The 26,901-nt window shown below is 40.3% G+C and overlaps 2 protein-coding genes across 4 annotated transcripts in view; both read right to left on the minus strand.

Moving 5' to 3' along the window:
* Positions 1-9,473, minus strand: part of shroom1 (shroom family member 1) — a 33,659-nt gene extending 24,186 nt beyond the window's left edge. The window contains exon 1 of the mRNA XM_022197504.2: positions 9,274-9,473. The gene's annotated coding sequence lies outside the window, so the exon portion shown is untranslated. The remainder of the gene's footprint in view (positions 1-9,273) is intronic.
* A 1,499-nt stretch (positions 9,474-10,972) lies between these two features.
* aff4 (AF4/FMR2 family, member 4) overlaps positions 10,973-26,901 on the minus strand; it is a 31,816-nt gene continuing 15,887 nt past the window's right edge. For all 3 annotated transcript variants that reach the window (XM_051937419.1, XM_022197503.2, XM_022197502.2), the window contains 19 exons: positions 25,158-25,940; positions 24,245-24,283; positions 23,975-24,061; positions 23,573-23,600; positions 23,413-23,476; positions 23,106-23,198; positions 22,302-22,446; positions 21,302-22,049; positions 20,996-21,147; positions 20,436-20,521; positions 19,758-19,992; positions 19,161-19,258; positions 18,659-18,722; positions 16,806-16,942; positions 16,240-16,311; positions 15,945-16,038; positions 15,741-15,784; positions 15,217-15,434; positions 10,973-14,885 (listed from right to left, as the gene is read on the minus strand). In XM_051937419.1, the coding sequence (XP_051793379.1) occupies positions 14,758-14,885; positions 15,217-15,434; positions 15,741-15,784; positions 15,945-16,038; positions 16,240-16,311; positions 16,806-16,942; positions 18,659-18,722; positions 19,161-19,258; positions 19,758-19,992; positions 20,436-20,521; positions 20,996-21,147; positions 21,302-22,049; positions 22,302-22,446; positions 23,106-23,198; positions 23,413-23,476; positions 23,573-23,600; positions 23,975-24,061; positions 24,245-24,283; positions 25,158-25,904 (3,279 nt within the window). In that variant the 5' untranslated portion in view covers positions 25,905-25,940 and the 3' untranslated portion in view covers positions 10,973-14,757. The remainder of the gene's footprint in view (positions 14,886-15,216; positions 15,435-15,740; positions 15,785-15,944; positions 16,039-16,239; positions 16,312-16,805; positions 16,943-18,658; positions 18,723-19,160; positions 19,259-19,757; positions 19,993-20,435; positions 20,522-20,995; positions 21,148-21,301; positions 22,050-22,301; positions 22,447-23,105; positions 23,199-23,412; positions 23,477-23,572; positions 23,601-23,974; positions 24,062-24,244; positions 24,284-25,157; positions 25,941-26,901) is intronic.

Consider the following 26,901-nt stretch of genomic DNA (forward strand, 5'->3'; position numbering starts at 1 on the left):
TTTGTTTGCATTTTGCCTCCCTCTCACTCCTTTGACACAGACCAACATTAAAAAAAGTGAGGGTACTGACAGCTTTCCTTCAGAGAGATGTGTTTCTACATTTAGGGTGTATCTTTTACCTTATCTGCTTTAGTAGATGAGAGAGTAAACACCTGAGATAAATGTTTACTTTTCAATTGTTTGCCTAGTTTGGTTTCTCTGGAAACATAACCGTAAACCACATAAAAATCTGGGGCAAATCAACTGACTGCTCTCATAGTGTCACAAGTCCAGAGATCACTTTTTGTCCAACTTTCAATTCAGAATAGTGCTTCTGTTCATAGAGACTTTGGGTACTGAAACACTGGGGAAATTTAGCCACCAGGCAAGTGCTCAAGAAGTTTTTAAACTCTTAAAAAATCAACTTGACTGGTCCAGAGCTGAAAACAGCAAACACATTGCTTTCTCCCTTTGAAGCATAATGTGATAGGAGAAAAAGCCCAGAGCACACCAAAAAACAAGTGACAGGATCACATCTCTTGAAGTATCTGATTTTGCATCGCCTGTCATTTCTGAAGCCCTGAGCTTTTAAGTTTATGTGGAAACAAAGAATTTAGGGCAGACAGATGACCCCTGACGAGTACTACTAAGCTGACATGTACTGCCTTTGTTATTGCTTTTCACAACTATAAACCGCTATATTTCATAACCCATAAAAACAAAGGGAAAGTTTAAGTCCAGTACATAATAAACCACTGAGTTGTCTCGTCATTCCTATTAATCATTCTCCACGTCAAGTCTAAAGAAACGCAGACTAAATCTGGTTTGGTGGATAGCCTAACACCAGAATTTTTCAAATATTTAAGTGTCGAGATCTCAGCTTTCAGCATGTTTCTTAGTGGATTTTTCCCATGGCAGATATTTTAAAAAACACAAGTGGCGCTACATTTTTAAAATAACACTTAAAGAATACCTGCTCCACTTAGCTACTAATACACGGCCAATTTATGAGTGTGTCCCATGGGGACTGTTAGCACGAAGCTAGTTGTGTCATTCATCAGGCTGTCATAAATGAATCGCAACCAACAATTTTTTGCATGAACAGGCTAAGTAATCCTGGGTAAGCGCTTTTCCTCTGTGAAGTTTGCTTTACGCTGCAGAAAGCTATGTAATGCAAATAATGTAACAATGGCAAAGAAAATCATCATTTTACCCAGAATAGAGTAGTTCTTTGTATCACGCAGCACAGTTACAACTTAAATTGAGCGTACTGCATTCATCCCACCACCATCTGAGTAATTTCAACTTTAGAACACACGTCAGAGCGCTATTGAAAGAACAAATATGTGTCTAATGTGCTTATAATTACAGCCACGCCTACACCTCCGGCTATAGATGGGAGGCTGTCGATGATCTCCCATTGAACCAATACCTCTGCCGAGACAAAATAGTTGGTGTTAACTTTTAATAGCCCTGCGTTTGAAACAAATACAGTAACCTAATAGCGCTGATCACCGTGCTCAGGAGTCAAGTGATTTCTAATCTCCATTGTGTTTCCCAGCACCAAGTCTGCCACCGTGGTTAATTTTGGGGGAGCTGATCACAATGGGCTCATTTTACTGCTGGCAGCGCAGGTTTCTTACCTCAGAACAGGGGCGGAGAGGGGGAGTTAGGCGAGGAGGAAGGGTGGCGCAGGTGGCAAGGAGGGGGGTTTAAGACTATAAAACAAATCACACAGAGATTAAATTTCACCAGAAAACAGTGCAACACACTTTGGACTCTGTAGCCCTGTATATGGAGTGTGGTGGTGATGTGGAGGCACTGGTGTGACTACTGGGGTAAACAACGGCATTTCCTCTGATGTATAGACATTTGAGATGAAAAATACGACCTCTGTGTTTTTGCTTCCACAATTATTTAGCTTTTTTGCACCGAACGATTATATAACTGTATGTCTTGGCTGCATGGACGGCAGATTAATGGTCTCAAAGGTCCAAAGGAATCAGTCAGACTGTATGGTAATTAGGACGAATACTCGCAGGCAAAAGTTTAAAAGTTCTGAAATTACCTAATGGATGATTATTTTCTCTATCAATGACTGAGCATGGTAGTTTTTTGATTAATAGCGAGTCATACATACCCATAAACCCATAGATATTTTGTTTTTAATCATGGGAAAACACAGAAAAGCCGCAAATGCCCTGATTTGAGATGTCAGAGCTTGAGGATGTTTGACACCTTTTCACTAACCTCCCTTGAAAACTTTTATAAAATCATAATCTGACATTTAAAATATGAGCAGATTACCAATTAATCAAGTCATTGTTTGAGCCTATTTTCTCAAATTTATTCCTTTTATTATTATAACAACTGCGTCACAACCCAGATGGTGAAGCCATTCCAGCTCTGACCGGACACACACAGACACCCAAAAAAAAAAGACATCAAGCCTCTACTTCCAGCCATGTCAGACAGCTGTAAATGCCCCTTTTATTAGTCAACATCACAGCCATATTAATGTGTCCGAGGCCAGCTCAAGTCTCAGTGACAACCCCTCACCCACACCTTTTCATCAGGGGCTATGAAACCCAAGAAGGCCCTCCGGGAGACCTGCCGGCACAGTGTATTATAGAGGTGTGGTGTGCACACAGACAAAACACACACACCCCATAGACATAGTCTGTCGCTCCGCACACACAAAAAAGGATGAAGAGATGCTCTGTTGTCAAAACTGCAGTGAAACTGAAACAGTCTAACACACCCAATGTTCTGCTGCGCTGGCTGACAGAGACAATATTTAAAGTCATTATTTGTGATCAGATTTCAGTTGAGTAGGGCGTTTTTGAGTTTGTCCTGCTGGATTTTCTGTCAGTAGCATCATTTTGTGTTACCGCTAAAGCTAACTGTGCTGTTTGCACTTGATAAAAAATGAAATGCATTATTTTCTGTACAGGAAAATGTGTGTTTTCAATTTAAATAAAGATTGAGGAAGACCTGATTTAACCAATTTTTGATGCAGAGAGAAACAAAATGAGACACTTAATTGTAAACAAATCGGCAGGTCAATACTTCAGCCAGTATTTGTTTTTGATATACTGGTATTGATTTATATGTTGTCCAAGAAGTAACAGCAAATTTCAGTACACTAAAGTCAAACTAGCTTTGAGGTGATTTTCCACCATGGAGCTACAACCATCTGATATTTCAGCTGCAAAATATTGCACTCATTGTGAGTCCTGGTAACAGTTCTTAAAAATAATAATTATGGTGTATATTAGAGATTAGATTTCTAAAAATTCTAAATATTGATATTAGTATCAGCATCAAAAATGCAGTCTTTAAAGTGTGGCTTGGCCAAGAAACCAATGAAACTTGCAAACATGCAGAAGGACACACTGGACACTTTCCTGTCAATGCTTCCACATTATTTAGTTTCTCAAAAGGTGGAAAATGCATCAAAACATGCAGAAATGTGCCAGGAAAGGCAGGAGAGAATACATTTGTTTGCATGAATTAAAATTATGTAAGTTTAAAAAGCTTACACACTATGAAACTGGTAGTCTTTGCTTCTCTAAAAGAAAAGAACAATGACTTTTAACTCCTCTGTGACCATAATAGACCTTTTAAAAAACAAATTACAGAGTACATTTAAGATGATTTTATTGTTTCCTCTGTGTGTTGCTGCTATCTGCTATCAATATCTCCCTAAATGGTAGGGAAAGAAGCAGGATATAGTCATAAAGCCTGCCTATTCAAGTACTCACACACCAGCACTAATACCTACATGTCATATGACACTGCCACATCACAATGGGGGTCTTACAGGGCCATACAATACAGTAGGTGTGGCCATGTCAGAGAACCAGAACAGGCGGACAGACACATAACTATACACACTTTCCAGTCTGCCCTCAGGGGGTCTCGTTTTAACCAGTGATAACCTCTGTCAGTCATTTTTCTCCTTCACGTCCATATATTATACGGGACTTTAAGAGGCCTTTCTGCTCATCTGACAAAAGAAGGAGGGTCTGACAATAGCTCACAGTTACAGATGAGTGAGTGGTTGGTCAAACCCAGGTATAAAAAGACAAAAGCCCCCTTCCCTTGCCTGCAGAAAAGAACCCTTAAGACAAAAGGTAGAGAGCTGGAAATACACCAAACCCGGCCTAAGTTTGGTGTATGGATGATTCAAAAAGCTTTGTGTTTGTTTCTCAAATATAGAGCATTTTGAAATCAGCCAGTCAAGGACCCCCCGTAATGCCTGGAATGTCAGCAACTAATGAGGAGGAGGAAGTGTGAACACACATTAAACCTGCTCCGTGTACATGCTGGTCAAAGTGAAGGACACGTGGAGAAACACAGACACAACCTTGAGAGGAGAGCGCTCTCTGTTAGGCTCTGCACATTTTTTACAATAAATCAGTGACAGCTTTAACTAGGAGAGACATGCTCTCTTCTAACTGGCCCCAAAAAGGGAGCAGTAAAAGGATAGATATTGCCTACATTAACAGATGTTTTGGGTCACTTGTGGTAAACAAAAACAGGCTGTAAACACAACACGTTGAATTTAGCAAACACTTCCATATTTGCACATCCAGCAGCCACAGAGCAACATTAATGTTTATCTGGAGTCAAGTTTCTGGTCACCTGAGGAAAAAATATAGAGCATTTTTTGCTCTTTGTAAACACCTGAGGCAAAAATCTGCCTTTTTTCAGCTACTCAGTGCTTCCCTATGGTGGTGTTGGCTTTTAGAGTTGAGCTGCATGATGAAGCTGAAAATGCTGACAAGAGTGCTGAAAGTGAACCAAAGAATAAATCTGTGATCTGCAAAAGAGCCGAAAGATGCTTAAACGCTCTGTAGAGCTGTGGGAGACTGCAAGGGCGGCTGATGCTAAATAATTGATGATAGCAGCTTAAAGTTAAATGCTGTCCTCACAGTGTGGATGGTCTAAGTGGATGAGATTTGGTCGATCTACTCATAAGTTCTGTGAGTGTACGTTGATGAAGTGTTTGGAAATGATCATTAAAGAGCAACAACAAAGGCCATCCATTCCAGTCATAATTCACACCAAAGTATCCAAAATATCCAACAACGTCCTCTCATGTAGAAACCAGCAATCTTTTTCGCTTTTGTCAACAAAACACTTCAGAAAAAGCCTTTCTGATCCTGCAAATCCAGTTGTAACCTTGGTATAGAAACAGCAATACAGTTTATTTGATCAAAGTCTTTACTTTTATCAAATAAACTGTATTAATGTTATGGTAGCTCTTCCTCATATTGAGCCATATCACTCGCTATGACTCCCCCAAAAATGCAACCTCTGACAGGTGTTTACGCTTTGATTAGCCCAAATTCTACTCTATGATGGATGTTAAAGTAAAGTGCACTAAATGATGCTTTTGTCTCAATAATATGCTATTTCCTCATATTCAGAACTAAAAAAATTCAGACTTTCCTTCTGTTTTCTTCTTATTACTGATTAATTTTGCAAGAAAACTTTAACTTGAGTACACGGCCTTAATCTGGCTTTTTCCTTCCTCCTCTGAGCTCCTACATTAGAGAATCCATGCTGATTTCCTTATCAGCGTTAAACATCGCCTTCCTTGTAGATAATGCAATGATGTCATGCCACCTAAGCTAAACACCTCAATATGACAGTCACGCTCTTTAAAATGAGCACCAATCATTATACCAGCCTTTCCAAGGATGTTACTTTCAAAAATGATCCTAATCCAGATCACTACAAACTAGGGTCACTAACCTCCATGCTACGCAGAGTTTAATCATTACAGTATCATTTGATGCATGGAAGCTCTTAAAGATTAACTAACGCATGACATAACCTATGAAACTTATCTTAAATACATCATTTAGAGTTATCAGAATTTATTACCCCTCAAATGTTTGATCATAACGTATCTGACGGACTTTGGTCAGCAAAGAAGCTTTTACTTTAGCTTCATCACACAAGTCTGATACGTTGCATATACTTTATTTAATCCCTCATTACTACTGTTACTGTAACCGCAGTTACTTTCTTAATAAAAAACTGCTGGTATGAATAGTTCATTCATATTTAAAACATACGATTACAATCCCTACTCTGAGTCAATCATTTCCCTGTTTTAAAGTAACAGAAAGCGAATTCCTCATTCCAAAGTATTCATTACATCAGCTCTTTCCTTCACAAAGGTAAGACATGCTGGTTTTCTTGAAACCGACAATGGCAGTGAAAGTCTCACGTCATGCAGGTACACAGAAGGAGGGGAAATACCGACAATGGCATGGCACGTCCTTGACGGGAATATGGAAACAATACAGGTAAGAACAATAGAAACCAATGAGTTGTTAACTGATTTAAAACTCTGACACCTTCCTGCTACATCCTCATCAATTATCACACTCTGATTCCTTCAGTAGAGTTCAAAGTGGTGCCCAACAGAGTGATAATGATTTAACAACAGCAGCATTAGGTAATTTGATAAAGATATCTTGAACTTGTAGCTGCTTTTTCACTGGAATTTAATGGGATTTTTTTGGTATGTTATTACTTCCGTGGGGTTCCTTATCGCTGCAGAAAAATAATGTGAACCCATTTGAACTAACTATCACCCACAAGGTTAAGGTAGTTCATCCTTGTCGAGGTGGGTGGTCTAAAAGGTCACAGAAAGAATGTAAACTTCCGAGTCAAAACACACTATGAGTAATTTTCCACTGCCTGAAAAATGGCAATCCCCACCAAGTAAAACAACAACAGTCACATACTTTCCGAAAACCCCTGTCCGGTCCCTAAAACCGGGAACTGCCACAGCATCTTGACAAATTAACGACAATGACAACGCATTTTTTGTTTTTTCTTGTCTTTCTGTTACCTTAGATAAAGAGACAGTGAGATGGAAGGCGACAGAGCTTAAGACAAAGCTCAAGTTTCAACACCCAGGCCGAGTTTACGTGGACGGCCCATGGCTTTGTGACCCTCCTCTATTTTATAACCTTGCCTTTCTATTTGCTTCCACCTTTTGTTTCCGGCTTCCTTTCTTTAATCCTCCTGCAAACGCAAACACCACCTACCCTTCCATAATGCATACCATTACCTGTATGCAAAGATTGCCAAATATGTGTGTATATTGCCACATGCTTGCCTGAGCTATCCTGCACTGTGTTCAGACATGGTCAGCCATTCATCTGCACAGAAATATACAAGCAATGCAGCATAAAATGACATTGTAATCAACAGGTGTCTCACTTTTAAATTGGGTTTATACTAGGGACAGTCTGGTTATCGCTCTGGCTGATTATCATGGCCGGCATCTTTCATTCTCCCGATTATTCGTATCGGTATTCTATTTTTTATTGACCGATTACTGATCAATTAAATGTGCTACTTCAGGTCTCTCTTTGTCTGAAGTCACTCTGTGGTCTCAGAAATGTCTCTCAAGACGTTGCCACAAACCAGGAAATTAGCTACTCTCATACCAGCTAATGCTTCGCTAATGACTAGCGGCCAACTTAGAAGGCAGCCGCAAATTACCCTGAAACTGAGTCTGGAAATCAATAATTAATAATGCTTTAAGATATGGGTCTTAGTGGGCAATAAAAGTGAAAAAAATGGTAAAAGATTAAGCAAATAGAGAAGAACATCAGGTGTAAATGCAGGAGTCAAACTGACCAATCTCAGTGGATCCCACATAAACAGCTAATTTAATCATTTCTATTTAGAATATTCAATTATAGCCACCCTTATTAATAAAGAAGCCTACTTTATGAAGGATAGGTTCCTGCTATCACATGTTCTCGAAACATTACAAGTAATCCATATTGATTCCAGATGTTGGTTATCATCCTTACTTGATCACCAATAATCGGCTTCAGAAAACCCATATCGGTCGATCTCTTGCACATACGCATGCATTACACCTACATGAACGTTGATCCTGCACTAACTTCTGTCTCTGTGCAGCCTCCAGGTCAGACTCTGTGGGTGCAGCAGGCTTGGGTCGGGTCAGCGGCCTGATCCAGGCCTCTAGCGGCAGCACACAGAGGGTCCAGTGTGCTCTTCCTGCTCCCACCATCTGAGCAACGCACCGCATGAGTGCTTCAGTTTCAGCCACGGCACAAAACACCAGTGTCCGGTTTCCCCTGAAGCAACCCTGCCACAGCTGTGGCGCCTTTTGTTCCCGCTTTTTAAATAAAACATAGTCGGCTCATTAAATAGAAAGGCCTTCCTGTGCATAATTCAGCGCCAGGTATCAGTTTGAGGCGAGGAGATGAGGTTGGGGAAGGACATTGCTATGTTGTTTTCACAGTGACTGTCAAACAACAAGCACCACATGAGTAATACCCGACACAGAACGTATGGCAATGGCAATTAAATGTGGTGATAACAGTAGTTAGAGTTGCAGTCTGTCTCTCCAGACTATTACACTATCCATTACAGGGATTCTCCACCATCGCCTTATCAGTCAACTGTATTACTCAGAGCTTCAAGTGGAGAGTTTGTTTTTGTCTGACAGTCCAAAATCCAAAAATGTTTACAGTGGAAAACTTTTGTGACCTGTATCAACTTAACTAATGGCTATCTAATGATTTTCAGCACTTACAAACTATTAAGAAGAACTGAATATGTATAGCTGGGTAAAGATGAAAAATACTATAGCATTAGAAGCTTTAAAACAACAGAAAAAATAGATCAAAGTATAATAACAGATTAGAAAATTAAACATAAAAATTACATTTAATATACTAGAATATTTTTGTAGCATATACAAGTTTTCCAAATGGCTGTCTGTTCATTTGGAATAAGTTAATCAGCTAAATGTGAAGGCACTTACAAATTATTATGAAAAAAATGAACATTTATAGCTAGTTAAACATTTTTAAAAATAGGCAAATTGCAGCTTTTGGAGCTTTACAACCACATATACATAGGTGTAAAAACTATTTAGAAATTAGTATACATCTACTGAATATTAAAAGATACGATAAAAATCAAAATGATACGAAGATGCTAAAAAAATACACAACCACTAGCAAGGGCTGTTTGCTAACTAACCTGTCCTCATAGAAGTGAACTAAAAGCAGCTGTAGTTTGGTTAAAGTTAGTTTATTTTTCCTGCTGACAAGCATTACAACTTCTAAAACCACTCTCAAAAAGAAATATGTATCGTAAAATGTTAATTTCAAGAAGTTATTCCCTCACCATGTTCAACCAACAGGTTGACAGATGACAACCGAAACTGAGCAGCTAAAGCGATACTAGATGCACCTGCTGCCCCGAGTACCCTTCACGTACCTGTCAATTCCCGGTCACTTCGTGGTTCTCCAACTTGTACTCCCTCTTTCCCTCGAGTTTGTTTGCTCTTCTTGATTCAGCAGCTGTTTAGAAAAATATCTAAACTCACAGAGACAGTTTTCTAGTTGGCTGGCGTGTCTCTCAACCTCTGGTAATGAGCTTTTCCCTTTCCTCCGGTCGCTGTTAGCTTACCTTGCTCCCTGGAGAGAGAAGCGGATGAAAGGTAACAGAGGAGCAAGTGGACCAATCAGAAGCAGCGGGAGGCGGGCGCGTTGAGAAAACACGACATCCTATTGGTCGGTTCTTGTTAATGGTGGAGCAGTGGGAAAAGGCGAATTTCCCTGTATTGTTGTGAGGTTGTTCAGTCAAGTGAAAAGAGGAAGAAACTGACCAGTGACAGTTTTATTGTCATTAACAGAAACATGTGGCTCAATTAAATAATAAAATCTGAATAGTAAATTACATATTCATATAAAAAATGTAACTAAAAAAAGTGTGGAAAGACCAAAACATTTTTTTAAACTATGGAAAGTGTCCATGAAGCCCATTAGAGTCTACCTAAGAGTTAAATGTTCTCAGGGCAGTGCAACGTGGATTGAAAGGAGCTAATCATTTCTAAGAGGCTCTGCAATGCAAAGCTATATAAACTACTTTGAATACTTTTGTTTCATGCACAGAAAGATTAGGCACACTTTTTTGCTTATTGAAATTGACAAACAACTGACACGAAACTGCTTGGATGGTTCAGAATGTTATGAACAAAAATGGGAACAGATTCAGGGCTAATCATGTTATTCAGCTATTATTTGTTAGTAGTTACAACGCAATACAATCAGAGAATTATATTTAAGGTTTTACAGGCTCAGCACTCCTCTATAATAACCACAAATCATATCTAGATACAGTAATGACTATTTTTCTCTGTTTTTAAACCATTAACTCAATCTTAAAGTCATCCATTTACTGATTCTTTTTTTCTGCAATCAAGCAAACCTTCAACATATCCCTTTTAAGACTGTTTTATTTCTTTTCAGTCTCCCTCCTCCCTGTTCATGTTTTGATTATTGCATTGTGTGTGTTAATTGTAGCTGCTGCTGCTACTAACAATCACAGGGATTAAGAAGACAATCAGTGATTATAAGGAGGAAACTGAAGTGGTGACAGTAGCAACTCATGACCACATGGTGGCAATTTATTCACTGAGAACCCAAGCACTGCATTGTCAGCAGCTGTCTTTGTTGCGCGACATTACACGAAGTAAGCACTGGCGTTTGTGTGTTGATGCAACTTAATAAATACATTTCTTTTTTATTAAATTAATACATCTGCAGTCTGGGCAGAGATTTATCATTGTACTATGTGCTTCATAAACAGTGAATACTGCAAAAGCTGACATGTGGCATTTATAGGTAACAAAAAGCTGCAATTTAGTTGTTTCCAGTTAAAACATTTGTCCACAAAATGTTCCGACTGCATTGCCCATGCAGTGTGCATTTATTTAGACATTGTGAAGAGATTCTAATTGTGCAAGACATGTTATTTTCTAGAAAAATCAACACCTCTTTGAAAGTTTAAGGAGTTTTCTTCCATTTTAATATTATCCAACTTTTGTTCTTATATGCAAGAGTAACATAGAATTCACATCAGTTGCTTCTGGCCCTCTGTGTACTCTCACGCTGTGAAAATAAAACAACACTCCTTTAAACATATCCATATATATTTTATTCTCAATACGGCAAAATACAAAGAATATTCAGGACAGACTCTCATTAGTCACAATTAATACTCACTTCACAAGAATGCTTTTAAATTACATAACCTAAGTTTGAAGATCAAACTCAATGAGTACCTTTAATCATATTGCATCCATCATATATAGTATCTCTATCATCAGTTCTCTTAAAACTAATCCAATTTAGATTATTGTACATAGTGTATGCTGCTGGTCTCACATTTCGAGACGACTTTTTAGAAAAAGGTGTTATACAACATACTGTATAAACTGCTACAACTGTTTTTGACGTGTAGAGAAATACCTCTGTTTCAAAAGACATGTTGGACCAATTGTTCAAAAGGGACACACAGTAAATACACCTCTCTCTGAGGAAGAAACAGACATGGTTTTACATAACAGACTGTACATGCCATCCATCCGTCCCATGAGATCAACAATATACATTTCATGAAAAGTACACAGCTCCATATCAAATACAGAGAAAGACAAAATATTTGCACTTGGATCTAGAGACATTAATGATTATGTGGCGACCATGATACTGAGAGACGGTGAAGCAGAAGACAAAGTATACGAGCACAGTAAGAAAAGACTGAGAAATCAATTTGATATACAGCGTTAACAGACTGGGATGTCGTCCGTAACAACTTGGAAGAAGAAAGGAACATAAAAGCCCACAGAGGAAGAAAAAAAATGTGCATAAAGTATCTCACAAGTATATTTACAGCATTTTTAAATTTAATAAAAATGTCAACCTGTAGTAGAAATTCACCCTTAAAGAAATGTTATATTTACAATTTATACATTTGTATTTAAATAGAAACATGCAAGTGTTAACATCTTCCTACTGAATGTCAAAAAAAACTCATCTTACCCTGGATTCTTTCAAGTTAGAATTAATATTAATTACTACTTACAATGAAATCTCATCATGAACAACTCCAATACATTTACATCTTCCTGTTTCATAAAATGGTACTCCTTTAAAAAGGCAAAATAGAAAAAAACATTAAGCAAAGGGGCAGAAAAATAAATAAGTGTGAGTAGCAAACCGTTAAAAATTATTCTAATGCTAATTTTTTTTTTTTTTTACATTTGACTACAAGATAGTGTAGGGAACACAAGGCGCGGACCTGTACTTACAAAGTGTACCAGTGTATGAAGACATTGACTGGGCTGGCAAAACCCACAGAGGAATTCCTATGAGAAAAGTGGCCTCCAGCTTTAGGTACAAAATGGCTCAAGCCATCTGTGTTTGGTTATAAAAACAGATTTATATACACATGTATACTAAACCAGTACACAAAATTGCAAAAGCTAAAGGCATTGGACACTTGAGTTTAACAGGTTTCTCACTGAGGCGGAAAAAAAAAATGAAGTGGGGAAAAAAATCCCAAGCCTAAAAATTAAACTTTTTCCACAGAAACGGATCTCCCTCTTTTTTTTTTTTTTTTTTTCCCCATTTTCATGTTTTGTAAAAATCCTGCATAGATTAAAATAACACCTCCTCTGACTTTCTCTTTTTCAAGTGTAAGAGAAAATAACAGTATCCCCTTCTACAATAAAGGCCAGGGAGCCAGTGAAGGAAAGGAAAATACAACACAACAAAAAAGGTAAAACCTGGGCCAAATAGTAATGCATTTTGTCTTGAGATTAATTCTATCAAATTTTAAATAGAAGAATAGAATGAGGAAGTCAACATCTGTCATAAGTCTTGCATGTTCTGGCACTTTCTAGTCCAAACTCTGCATCAGCTACAACTAAATCTGCTTCACATGAATACTGTTTGGCCCAGGCTTTAGTATTTCCAGCATGTTTTAGTAGGAAGTGGGCTTAAAACAACCAGAAAAAGAAGACAGTTCTTCATGTCAGAAACAATTACCAAACACCCAAATGCCAAATGAAATCTCAGGTATAACATCTTCATTTGAAACCACTGCCATGGCCGTGCATGTCTGGCTTGCTGATGGCCAGACATTTTAAATAAACAAAATGTTTGTATGTGGACAGCTGGCATACACAGTCACTCTGTCATCTCTGCTCTGCCTGCTGAACCATCGACTTTCTTGTAACACAATGCGATTATGGTTTTAAAAAAATTAAATAGGAACAATTTCATATACAAATACTTCTTATAACCCCTGTTGCAACCCTGTTTTAAACTTATGCATTTGACAAGTTATACTTTTGCTTGGCTAGAAAAAGAAAAACAACTGCTCGGTACATAAATAAAATCTATATCGGTCATTATACTTTTAATTTGAGATATATAATCATAGATTTAAAACTCTTCGCTGTATAAATACAACACTGCTAATCTGCCATCGCTAATGAGTCTGCTTCTCTACAGAGCATCTTCCCTTTCAGTTAAATTTGATTTTGCTGTGCCAAATTAGGTGAACTCATGCCTGCCGTGTAAATAACTGCATCGTATATGTGGACACAATCCTCAATACTGAAGACACTCCCTGCTGTTTCTTAGAAAAATACACTCTGGGCAAACAAAGGGATCAAAACAAGAATAACACTGTCGCAAAATGATCCTTCCTCGAGGAAATTTATCAATGAACAATGGAGCTATAAGGCTAACTCTGAAGGCCCGAAGAGGCGGAAAATCGGTGATCAATTTTAGTCAGGTAGAGAGTCCAATAAACCCGCTAGTGATGCCTCTAGGCCATGATTTCATTAATGGGACCAAAATGTTGATCAACTGATCGTTTGATTTGTTAGCAGGGTTGAGAAGAAGTTCATGATTCTTTAAAATAAACTACATTGTTCTAAACTATTACACTGATTGATAGAAGAGAGCATTTATAAATATGTGTCAGAAGCATTGATCTGCTGTGCACGGTAGCCCTTCCTATAGTTCTTAAATCTTGTGGGCCAAGATTATCCTCTAGTGCCTGGAGACTTTGAAGAAAGATGAATCCGGATGGTAGCTTAATTCATGGTGGCCAACACCATTTTTGTTTTAAGAAGATTTGACTTGGAATAAAAAATAAAAAAAAAAAATCACAACTGCAATAAAAGCATAATTATTGCCAGCTTCCATTAACTGCTAAATGTTTGAAATACATAACAACTGAGGCTGTAGCAAAAAAAGACAAAAAGAATAATTTAATCAGACATGATCGGTGACTGTTTCCCTGTAGCTCACATACAAGGCACAAAAATGATAAAGAGAAACCTTCATTTTAAAGCACCTTTGGTGTTCATGGGAGGTACTTTGGTGAGACAAAGTGAAATAAAAAGTTAAAAGCCAAAGTAGCATATAAACCAAACCCCAGTTTTAGTGTATTCAGAATAAATAATTCACCCAGCGCTTCCATGCCAAAGAGATAAAAACATGGCCTTCGAGGGTTTTTGTAAGAGTGCCGATAAACGAAGCCGGGCGATAAGCTCTTTTGATTCCTGTTGCAGTTTCGATGCGTCTCCCTGTGTGGTGCGGTCGAAGGTGTGAGATGTTCTAAATTGCTCAGTGTTTTTGGCAAGCTGGTGTAGAAAAATGGACACAGTGTTGGAGATATGTCTGAGAAGTTCATCACATGTGTGTACATGGAGGACCAGAGGTGGATTTGTGTGTGTGCATACAGTACATAGTTTTTTGTGTGTCTGTCTGCTCTGAGGGCGTGTGTGTGTGTGTGTGTGTGTGTGTGTGTGTGTGTGTGTGTATTTGAGCACATGTTGCTGAACACAAGAGGCTGAGGTGTGGGTGTGTGTGGAAGCAGCGTGCAGGGAGTCAGTCCTCGCTAGGGAATAAGTTTAGCATCCAGACGCAGCCAGTGGAGGCCCTGCCGTGTGTAACGCACCAGTTCTGTCATGCTGCTGGTGTTGAAGATCAGAGGACCCATCACTTTGTCCAACTCCAAGAAGAAGTCTGGGGAAAGAAATACACAGAGGAAGGGCAACACGTCAGTACAGAAGCCAGTGATTGAGCGTTTAGTCCAGGGGTGTTCAATTAAGACAAAGAGGTCCAGTCAGAGAAAATGTATTGAAGCAAATATCCGGAGCATCATAATGTCTAACTTGAATTAGTGGGACATATGTTGATGCAACCTAGCAGCAATCAATAACTGACCATCAAATAAATTCAGCATGGTTCACAAAGAGTATGTGAATGTTTAATGACTTCCCAGGTGATAAACATTTGGAGTTTCTTTCCTCAGCTATGTCTTCAAATATTATAAAAGCCACACATTCATTTGTACCTTTCTGCTCCTTGGATAGCTGCTCGGCCTGGTCCCAGACCTCGGTGGCGTACAGGAAGTTGGAGGTGACCTGGACGTAGCTGGCAGCCATCTGGTGGATACGCTGAGGTATAGTCACGGACGAGCTGGTGCTGCTGCTGCTGCTGACTGACGAGTAGCCACCCGCTGTGCCCGGTGACAGTTTGGGAGACACTGGAGAGGGCATGCCTGCTGCCTTACTGCAATCAGAAACGGAGACAGGTACACATGGTCATGAGTTTGCTGGTACTAGTAACATCTGTGGCTACATGAAAAGGGAAAAATATCTATAATATACTGGAAATCATCATCGATGGCAGTGTTTATGCAACTGCTGCCCTGTGTAGCTCAATAAATAAAAAGAAAGGACAGCTAAGCAGATTAAGAATTATTTCTTTCAGCATTCTGAGCCTTTTCTTTCAACATTAAGCACTCATGCTGGAAACACAAATGTCTCCTTTACAATGACTTTGACTCTTCAAACAGCAAAGGAGGACATGACTTACTTTCCCATTCCAGGAGAGGGAGCCTGGGTGTTACTCAGAGAGTTCTGACAAATGAAAAGAGAGGAAGAACATTATGTACACAGAGAGGAAGCAGGTTACTCATTCACCAGAGCAAACCACATTCATGGAATTTGATTGCCTTTCTTTGGTTTAGAGGGTTTGCCAAGAAAAATCCGGTTCCACAGCCTCAGCCTTAAAAAGTACCTTTAAGTGTTCGGTGAGTGTTTTGGAGTATTTTAGAGCGCTGTCTTTCCTCAACTTGAATAACCGCAGGTAGAGAAGAGACTGGCATCGTAGGCTGGAAAGAGAAATGGACAAATATTGATCTGAAACTTGCAAAGAAGGCAGCAGAGACTAGAAATGTGTGGGTGGCTTAAATGCTTCATAAACAAACAGCCAGGATTAGCAAAAGGTATGAGCGCTTGGGGTTGACAGACAGGACAGCACCTTTACCACATCAAATGGAAATCTGTCACCTGATGTCAGTGAGCACACTTACCAAAGCACAGCTAGCCTCTTGTCTGCTGAAGTAGCATCTGGGGCCATGTAGCTTTTTAACTTCATAGTGTATCTGAATGGACCGACAAAACACGTTTCAGTTCAGAGAAAACCAAACATGTCTTATACTTAAACAAAATGGATTTTTTTTTTTGCTTAAAAGAGGACTCCACCAACTCGTACTTCAGTTTGAAATAAGCATTAAATAAATCAATGCAGCATGATCAGAGTCTTTTAATTCTTAACATTCCTCTTCCTTGTCAAAACATGGTGCTGACATTAACCACAATGTAACCACTGACAGCTCATTCTGTATGAAGGTATGCTATGCAAGGAGTGGCTAATGTGGCCTTGAGCTGGCCGCCTTAAGCAGAAATGAAGAGGTTATCAGATTTTGGAGTCTTTCAACTCAACCAAGTGATTTCAAAGGCACAAAAAGCTTTACACAACGTTAATCATATATGCAGCAGTATTCACCTGTAAACAGACTTTAAAGGGTAAAAATGACGGAATTCTCCTTTAAATGGTTACTCTGACAGTGATGAATGTGTTCATGTTCGTCCTTACTTGATAAGCTCCACTGTTTCAGCATACATGGGGAAGGGAGACTTGGCCTCTTGAGCGCTTTTCTCCAGAGCGTTACCACATTCAATAAAGGACACCACGGCGTCCAGGTAGTAAACTGCCTTCTCAAAACGGTCCAACTGAAAGAAAAAACAAAACAGACAGAGCAAAAATAGAATCAGTGTTGGTTAGTGATCATGTACCAGTCAAATATCGGATTTCCTCGTCAGACTGTTGGAGCTGCTGAGAGCAAAATGCTGTTCACATGACATCGATTTGGCAACCTCAGACATTGTATAACTGATGTGTTTGTATGTGACTTAGTGTGGATTCCTCTTTTCATTACATTACTGCGGCTTGTTTGTGTTAGCCTTTGCACACCAGCCACACAAATAGATATATCATTGTTAGAACTAAATTAAATGTTACTGCTAAAATTTTAAGCAATAGGACAAGTGCATTTGATTGCATCATGACTATATTCTATACTAGTGTTGCATTTTATTTATAAAAAATAAAAAGAGCAAGAACTAAAATAATATATATATATAATTTTAAGTGGTAATGTAATGCAGCAAGGAAGGAGATTTGATAATACCCATGTAAGCAACCAATTCCAGACCTGCAGTTAAATATAGCCACCTGCTCATCTCACTGACCAGGTAACACACCATGTGTTTTTTCTTCTGGCTTTTGGAAATCATGCTCAAAAAGTGAGAGCACAGAGAGACTGGAAACTGAACACAGGGCAAATTTCCCAGTCAATACAGGGGGTCCTCGACGTACATCGGAGTTCCGTTCCTACTGATCTACGCAAGTCGATGTTCCCCATAAGTCAGAACTCCGATGAAAATGCAAACAAAGCCACGAGGTGCATCACTAAATCGATCAACTCTTCAGAAAAGTCATGAATACCAACGACTTTCATGCACGTACGAGTCATTTTACAAGAAGGTAACAGAACATTGTAACGGACTGATATTGTTGTTTATGATGAGGTTTTCATGTTTATTGTTCCGTTCGAGATTTACCCAACGTCAGTGAACTCGTCATGTTTAGTTAGCTCACCTGTGTGTGTGTGTGTGTGTGTGTGTGTGTGTGTGTGTGTGTGTGTGTGTGTGTGTGTGTGTGTGTGTGTGTGTGTGTGTGCGCGTATCAAGCGATAGAGAGCTGGGAACGGTGGCTAATTCTTGAGTTAAGTTATAGGGTTTTTGTAGTTATTTTGGCGTTGGCCCACAGTAGCGTGTGCGAAGGTTCAATAAACGACCAGAGAACCAGATAAAGTCGCTAAATTCATTCATCACAGAGGGTCACTAAAACATGTTGCACTGTTTTTGCAACTTGACCGGTGTTTCGCCCTGTTCCAAGCGATTTATTTTGTCTAACTTCACTTCCATGGAGATGGCTTTCCTTTTCTTCTAATCACTGCCATCGGAAGAGTCTGACTTACGTTTGGGAACCATAATGAAGGGCCAAAAGTTAGCAAATGTGCCACAATCCAAGGTGACGTACAACCAATGAATGTAAACAAAACCGTCTTATGTCGCGTGACGACGTATTCGTCCACTGCACTCGTCCACTAGTTCCACATAACCAGCTCCGATGTAACGACAAAACACCGTAGGTCGATGTCATAAATCTGTACCCCCTGTACTATAAATACTGTGCAGTCACATCATATAAATTGTGTTCCTGTAGTATTAAGCTTCATGTAAAGCATCACCAGGATGTTCTTTCACATTCAGGTGCAGACCTTGTTGTTAAACAGTGCTCTCCTTTCACTGCTTTGCATGCAACAAATGACACCATTGCATCTCAGTTACACCACTAAACAGTGATTGAGGTTTTGCTCTTACCAGTGCATCTGCGTTGTGTTTAAGCTTCTTGGCCTCTTGTAAGTAGTGATCTGCTGAATGGACCCTGAAACAAAAATTATTAGCAGGTCAAACCAATCTCATTACCTCTGAAAGAAGCACAGTAATTTAACAGAAACACTGTCACGACTCACTTTCTACATAAATCTCCTCTAAGCACAGAAACATTAAAGCGCACATAAAAACATTCTCTAAACTCCTTAAATATCTCTTCTACCATTAAATCAAACTGAAACAAAAGATGCAAAAATAATAAGCAAGACGCTGTTGCTTCTTTACCACAGCATGAAAAGGACAGAGATTCCCAGCAGAGTGCCTTTTAAAATGGAAATTTACATAATCTTTCTGGCATGCAGGCACATCTATTCATGACCTCCCCAACCTCCTACAGCTTTATGCATCAAAGGCAACCCTAGATCCCCACAGCAGTTCTTTCTCTGTGTCCCGCTGAGGGGTTATCCACAGTGGAAACAGCTCCTCTTACCTGTCCTCAAACACCAGCTTAGATCTCTGAGACTTGGAGCCGTCCGTGGAGAGCAGAGGCACAGCCAGCTGGTTATCGCAGCCCTTTGAGGATTTCTCCTGCAGAAACAGCAAGAGAGAGGGAATAAAGTTTCAAGAAAAAAGAGGCTAGTTTTTTGAAGTAAACGATAAAATGGAGAAAAAGGTGAGTGTAAAGTCAGGAGCTGGAAATGTATTGCGTTCTGTGGATGCTCAAATATAACACAGAACACAATTTCAGTGAGTAGCAGCTGGTTATGCAGAGGGTCTAAATGCTTGATTTGTGACTGGAATTATATCAAAAACTTGCATTCCATAGCATTTTATCAAATATGTACATAAAGTACATTCCCTCCCATCAATCAAACTATATTTTCGTTCGCTCTCACTCTTCCCACAGCAACAACTTTTTTCCCCCCCTCTCTCTCCATGCTCGTTTTGTTATTGAAGTTCCTCGAGGGAAACATAACAGCACAGTTGGTGAGATCAAAGTTTGCACTCACGCTTCACAGTATCCACACTGTTTGCCAGGTATTCACGCAGACAGCAAATGTTTGGTGATAAGGTTACTCACACCCACCTTGCCATCACGTGTGCTGCGTCCCTTGTCCTCTCCTTTTCTGTGTTTGGAGGTGGAGCTGCCCTTGGTGCTGTGGCTCACCTCTTTTCCGCTTCCCGTCCCGCTGGACAGCGAGGTGGACGACTGGCTGACTGTCCTTTTCCGACTCAGATGCTCTGGCTTCGGCGTCCGCTGCGCAACTGACATGGAAGGAGAAGGGACCGGCTCCTCTTTCTTTTCCAAAGACCTCTTGGACCTGGCAGGATTTCAGTCACCATTAGATTACATGTATTTTTGCGTCATTTAAATGGGCCCGCTTCGGCAGTAGCACTACTGCTGCTCAATATAATAAAATATTAACATTCAAAGATTAAACATTAACATTCCAGGTGATCCAAAAGAACACAGCAGACATGTAGAATAAAAGTGAACAGGTGCAGCTTGAAGAGGCGGAGACGTAATAAATAAGCCATGTCGCTGAGCTTTTATGTTTTGACTTAATGATGCTGCTCATTAGAGTTTATTGGGTTTATTTTGTGAATTCGAAGATTAGTGGAACAGACATCTGGCAAGCTTAATTTTGCTTAAGCAAAGGGGAGCACTATTGTTGCACCAAGAGTGCCAAGTGTTCCTGGAGTGCAGGGGGTTTTACTGTGAATGATAATCAGGACAAAGAAGAAGAAGAAGAAGAATACTCACTCTTTACTGCTGTTTTTATGGTGAGATAGAGACTTGTCCTCTAGTTTGCAGCGCTTGCTCTCTGGTTTGGTGCCTTCCTCATCGTTCTAAAGTTAAAGGAAAAAAAACAATTAAAAGTAAAGCACATTAAAAGAATATTCAGACATATTGGTTGGTTAACTGTCCCTGATTTATTTTAAATTAAAACCTAGCAGTACAGTACACCACTCTGCACTTAACATTTTTTTCTAAGCCACTGTTGCATCCAAAGATATCCTGCCACTTAGACTTTAATTTTCTTTCTCTGGTTGTTTCACGGCTATGGTTTTTTTAAAAAAAAGCACAATCATCTACTGGCAGAAAATCCAGGTCTGGATCTCTACCAAAATGTAATCAATTGTTCCTTGGCTTGAAAGCACTTTCTGGCTTTAATGGAAATCTGGTTGTCGGGGTACTGTAAGAGATATTACGCTGAAAAAGGGACACTCAGAGAAGTTCCTGCATTTTACTCTGCTTGAAGGGAGAAATAAAATCAAATGGAATGTATTTAACAGAAAAAAAACCCCAGAAATTTCCTCTACCTTGTGTTTCCTCTTGGCCTTGCTCGAGCTTTTTTCAGAGCTCTGCTTGCTGAAGTCTTTGCCGTCTCTGTCTAGAGAGTCGTCCCTCTCCACTTTTATCTCTACAGGCTCCTTGTAGGGCCGCCCTGGGATCCGAGACAGCAAGCTGAGATCTATAGGAAATGGGAAGGAAAGGGAAGGGTAGAGCATGCTTTAATTTGGTCCAAAGTAAAGAAAACCTTGAGTGGAGCGTGGACTCCAGCCACAAAACACAAAGTGAGAATTTGTATTACATTACTGGAACACTTATGAGAAATTCCGACTAACCTATCTTAACTAGCAAAACCTGCTGCTGAGGTTGCCTTGCAGAGTAGCGCTCCTCTGGGTCACTGAGCGGAGATAACAACTCTTTCTCTTCCATTGGAGAAAACACACACACGGGGGTCCTGATGCTCTCTGTGTATTTTGGTGTCTGTGATGATGATGGGATGCTGTCATTCTCCTCAGAGTCTGACGATGAAGAGTCTGTATCAACAAATTCTCGAGACTTCTGGGAAGTTTTAGTGGGTGCCTTGGCCTTGCGTTTATCTGCGGTGGTGGTGACGGCAGCTGCGGTGGGCCGCGGAGAGGATTTGGGCTCTTTTTTGATGCTTGGTTTGCGTGAACCCTTGGTGGCAGCTTTCTGCCGATGAGAAGGTATCTCTGGAGCCGGCTCGCTCTCCACTCTCAGACCTCCCTTGGGTTCTTCTACGACAGGAGGCTTCTCGGATTTTTTAGGTTGCTTTTTACCCACACGGATTCGTGGGTTTGCGGCGCCTTCGCTCTGGGCCGGGGATTTTTGTCGGCCACGGCTACCCTCGGGGCCTTTTTGCGCTGCCCGTAGGTCCCTGCTTGGGGTGGGTGCTGCAGAGTCTTTTGAGCCCCCTCCCTGGCTACCATAGCCACGCCCTGAGCTGTTATCTCTCTCTTTCTTGCACTTGGGTGGAACATTGTTGTCCACTGGAGAGGGGGAGAACTGCTTAGTCTTCTTGAACCAGTTGTCCAGCTGCCACTTGTTGGCCATGGGCTGTTCAGGCTGGAGGAACAGGAAAACACAGAATAAAGCAACTGAGTTATTGAGGGAAAATTATGTATTGTGCAACATAAACCTTACTCAAATATAAAAGACAATCTTAAAAATCTGTCTTTTGGCCAGAAGTAAGAGCAGTTAATGTCATATGAGTCCAAAATACAGTTAGCAGCAGTTTGTGCCATTGTGAAAACTGGTTGATTCAATCAATACTAAGGAGCTCTACAGCTCTATACAAAGGTACGGTTAAATGATTACTTCAGGAGAGGCAGGTCGGGGATGCTCGTTGGCTTCGCTGTCGGTCGTGCTGCTTTCGCTCTCACTGTCGGAGCCCGAGCTGCTCTCTGAGCCGCTGTGGCTACTGGAGTCATCCCTCGATTGCTCGGCTGCTTCACTGTTATTGCTGTTGATAGACAGGAGAAAGTCAAACTGCGTTAAATTACGTGCAAAAGATGTAGAGCACACACTCAGTTATGCTTTACACAAGTATACGTAGTAACGACTGCATTAGTGTCGTTAACGATCGCAAGTGTTCTCTCTCAAAGTTAGCAGGAAATCGCTCAATGTCCAGGTGCTTTGCAAAGACCAATACAATGATATTTTCAAGGACACTTTGTAGGATTGCTGAGGATTTTTCTTAGCGACATATCAGCAAAAGAAAGATGTGTGTTGATGCATTCTTTTAAGAAAGGTAGCATTTACAGCACCTTTTGTCTTTCTTTGGCATGTTCCTCCTCCTTAGCTTTTATTGCTAAAATACTGTTCTTTACTTTTACATTTCACTTCACTGTGCGACTGAACTGGTGATTCCAATTTAATTTCCAAGGCCACATAAGATATAAAATGACAGAAAGTACAAAAAGCTACTGAAGTTATGCCTCATTTTTTTCCCCAAGATAAAGAACGTGATATGGCAAACACCTCGAAATACAATGCTAGGCAATATAAAATAACTCTGGCCTCAAAGCTTTAACTTGGATCACTTAAATCCTTTTGACAGTAGCAGTAAAAACTCCCCATTCAAACATCATAAAAGTACATTTTCACTGCTCTGTGCTTTACCTTGCTGATGTGTTCCTTGAGGCATTCTTGGCAGAGTCCTGTTCTCCATCACTGTCCTCACTGCTGCTTAGCTTCAGGTCATCCTCCAGCATACTGAGTGAATAAAACATAATTTAATCTTTGTTTTCTATTTAAGGCAGTGTAATTGCAGCAGATCAGGCCTGCTTGGATTACTTTGGGTTTCCTGGTCCTTCATAAATTCTAGGTTTTGTACGCTCTGTTGTCAGTTTACACTGGAAAACTAAATATGTGCCCCATGATGAAAAAAAAAAAAACAGTTTAAAAAAACCAAAGGTGAAGCACTTACGTGGGCTGGTCATCACAAGCTTTGGACTGGTGGCTGCTGGAGCTTTTGGACGAACTGCCTCGTTCTGTAACACACACAAAAAAGACACATAAATATACTTACATAAGAAATATAGCAAAAATAAATAAATCATCTTTTGTGAAATTGATGCTATACTTACTGTGTCCACTTGGAAAAGGGTGAGAGTCCTGAGGTAAAAAAAAAACAACAAAAAGAAAAAAAAATTGATTTTCAAGAACCTGTTTGTTTTCATCCTACATCATAAACCTTGTCTGTAAAATATGATAACATTTAATACTTTAAGTAACTGAAATACCACCAAATTCAGTAAAAAAAAAATTAAAAAAATCCTTGAACCATCAAACAGTGAATCAACAAAAACTGCTTCTTTTCTTTTTAAAGTCACAACCAGATAAGGTTTCTCTGGATTGATAGCATGCGCTCTGTAAAGTTTATTTGCACCAAACAAAGGCGATAAACAAATAATTATGCTTTATTAATTCCTGAATGCACATCATTATTTAAATTAAACAGTTAACGCAGTCATCATTGAAACGCTGACCTTGGTCGGGAATGGAAACTTGGAGGGTTCTGTTTTGCAGGGGGTGTGGATCGCAGTCAGCGGAGGGGGCCACGACTGAGTCATTTCCTGAATTAAAGGAGGAAAAAAACACACACGCAGAGCAAAAAAAATGCACAAATTAGATGTAAAGTGTGAGTCATGCAAAACGTTCCTTCAGTTATATGAAGCAGTCGTCTTTTCTCTAAACACTCGCGATGACCTGCTGGCCTGACAGACCGAGCGTTTAACAGAACACAATTACATACGTACCTTCAGAATTTCGTCGACACAGTTTGCATCTCCGGATCCCTAAAGACACAAACACCATGCTTAGCAGATGTGTTCATAAACAACTTGATCTCTGTACAACAGGTGAGAGGTGGCTTCCATTTTAAGCATCGTGAGTCATCCTATATGGATTGTATGAGGCCTAGGAGTTCATTCAGTTCACATGAAAAACACTGAGGTCATTCAACGTGGTTATTAAGCCATCATAATCATAGCATATGCTTCAAACAGAAATGCCACTTTTCCACAGTTAGTTTGTGAAGTCTACAAGCAATTTATGTCCAGATAAATAGATTCAGTCTGTCCTAAAAGAGTCGCGTGGCCCCTATAAACACTCAAACAGGCTGTTTGCTGTAATCATTCCACATGTTTATATTGGCTATTAAGAGGTCCCTTTCTAATGCATATACAGTGTGAGTGATGAGGGGCAAAACACAGGCCAACTCCTGTGCAAAAATACATGCAGCAGTTCAACCAAAGCTAACACGACACTTACGTAGTCTGTTGGTTGCTTTGGTACAAATTTGTCCCATTGTAACGGTATAAAAACAGGACATTTTGGACTAAAAAAGACAAACTTGATTTCACTAAATAGCTAGCTTCAGGATTTCACAAAAAGGGTTGACATTTTTGTCCCTTAACACCCATATTGTGACAAATATCTTTAGGATCAGTAGGAAAAAAAGAATGATCACAGCAAGTAAGACCTCATGCAAAAAGAGCAATTGACTATAGTCTTAAGAGAGACCTCACAAATGTAATCCTGATTTTTAAGTGGCAAAAAAAAAAAAAAAAAACCACACAGAACACACATTGAGTGACAAACATAAATTGCGGGGTTCACATTAAACTACTGATAGAGAGATTAAAGGCCGGTCGACGGGTAAAGCATTACCTCCACAGGTTGTGAGGGGATCTTGAGTTTAGACAGCGAGGCCTTCCCGTTGGACTTCATCTCTCCCATGGTGCTGCTGTGCGACTGTCCGCTGTAGCTTTCTGCTTGCGAGCTCTTAGGTTCTGCCGTTTCCTGGCCATCCATAGGCCGCACATAGGCTGTGGGCTTTTGCAGCATGGAGCTGGGCTTGGACATAAGAGACGGGGGAAAGGCCTGACTTGAGTGCTGTCCACTGGGGAAGGAGGTATGAACTCGGGAGGGTGAGTCCCAGTTGGGCTCTCTGTCTCGTGGAGACTTAGAGCGGTAGCGCTCCTTGTTGTGATGCTGCTCGGCCGACAAGGAGCTCCGCGAGTGGCTGCTGGAGGAACTCAGAGAGCCCTTGGCTGGACTCGATGTGTGTGACTTTGAGTGCTCTGACCCTCCACTGTGTTTACTTGACTTCTTTTCCCGCACCTCCCCTCTTTGGCTACTGTTGCTGCTGCCGCTACTGCCGCCGTTGCTCCTCTGACTGCTGTGGCCGCCCTGGAGTCCTGAGCGTTTCTGGGACTGGGATGAAGGTCCGCCCGCTGCAGGGCCAACAGGAGTCCACTTATTTGTCTGGCTGCTGCCACCACTACTACCACTACGCTGGTCCCCAAACAAAGGTGGGCCCGATTTCTCCTCAGACGAAGATGAGCTGTTAGAAGGTTTTATCTTTGAAAATGTGTCACCAATGGGTTCTTTCATCTCGTCGTAATTGCCCAGCATGCTCTGAATACGGCTCGACAGTTTATCTTCCTTGGACTAAAGTAAGAAACACAGAATGGAGGAGGAGGAGGAGGGGCAAAATAAGTGTGAGAGAAATTAACAGAGAGAAAGCAGAGAAAAGAGACAAGGGGAGAGAAAACATCATGATTATGAACAGTTCAACACCTGTTAAATTCTTCCAATTAAAAACAATGAGGCAAAAAGCATCACTTATTCACAGAAACAAAATCAAAACAAGAAACAGATATTCTGGTTTTCATCCAACACATAAAATACACCAATTTCAGCCTAATCTGTTGTGTCACCACCTTCACATTTAAAATAACTGAGCACAGAAACAATATTCAATTGACCATAGCAAGAGGCCGAACCAGCCAATCACAAAAGTTAGCTTGTTCAAACCGAGCCCAGATCAATCCAAACCCATCTGTGAGCACAGATAAGGGTCGGACCACAGTTTCAACACAGAGGTTAATCAGTCACTTTGAGGCCGCGGGTTCCAGCCGACCTGCTCGCAATCAGTCCGAGGCAGAAGTCTGCGCAGAGTATCCAGTTTCACATGTGGCCTCGCACCTCTGTTTTGTTTGACAGATTCACACTGAGAGTGAGGAAACACAAGCCGTTATCTGCAGCAGGAAATGTAACTAGCTTGGTCATAACGTGCACTCCACTACCTCCTGCTAGCACGGCCTGGCTCACATTCAGCTCTCTTGTTAGCTTACCATCCATACTGATACTAGCACAGACTGTATGTTGGCTCATGAAGCTAAAAACAATGAAGAATTTTTGTAAAAGACCTTGGGGTTAATGAAAAAAAAAAAAAAACCACTGAATCCTTATGCAGTTTGTTCAACTAACTCTTTGTTGGCAGAATATATGCAGTCTGCAACAACAAGGCAGTTCTACTATAAATATTGTGCTTGCTCAATGCATAGATACATATTGTGCTGTGCTAAATGTATGGCAAATCTTTAAAGAAACACTGATTAGTTTACAC

Source organism: Acanthochromis polyacanthus, chromosome 17 (genome assembly GCF_021347895.1).
Source record: "Acanthochromis polyacanthus isolate Apoly-LR-REF ecotype Palm Island chromosome 17, KAUST_Apoly_ChrSc, whole genome shotgun sequence".
Taxonomy (NCBI): Eukaryota; Metazoa; Chordata; class Actinopteri; family Pomacentridae; genus Acanthochromis; species Acanthochromis polyacanthus.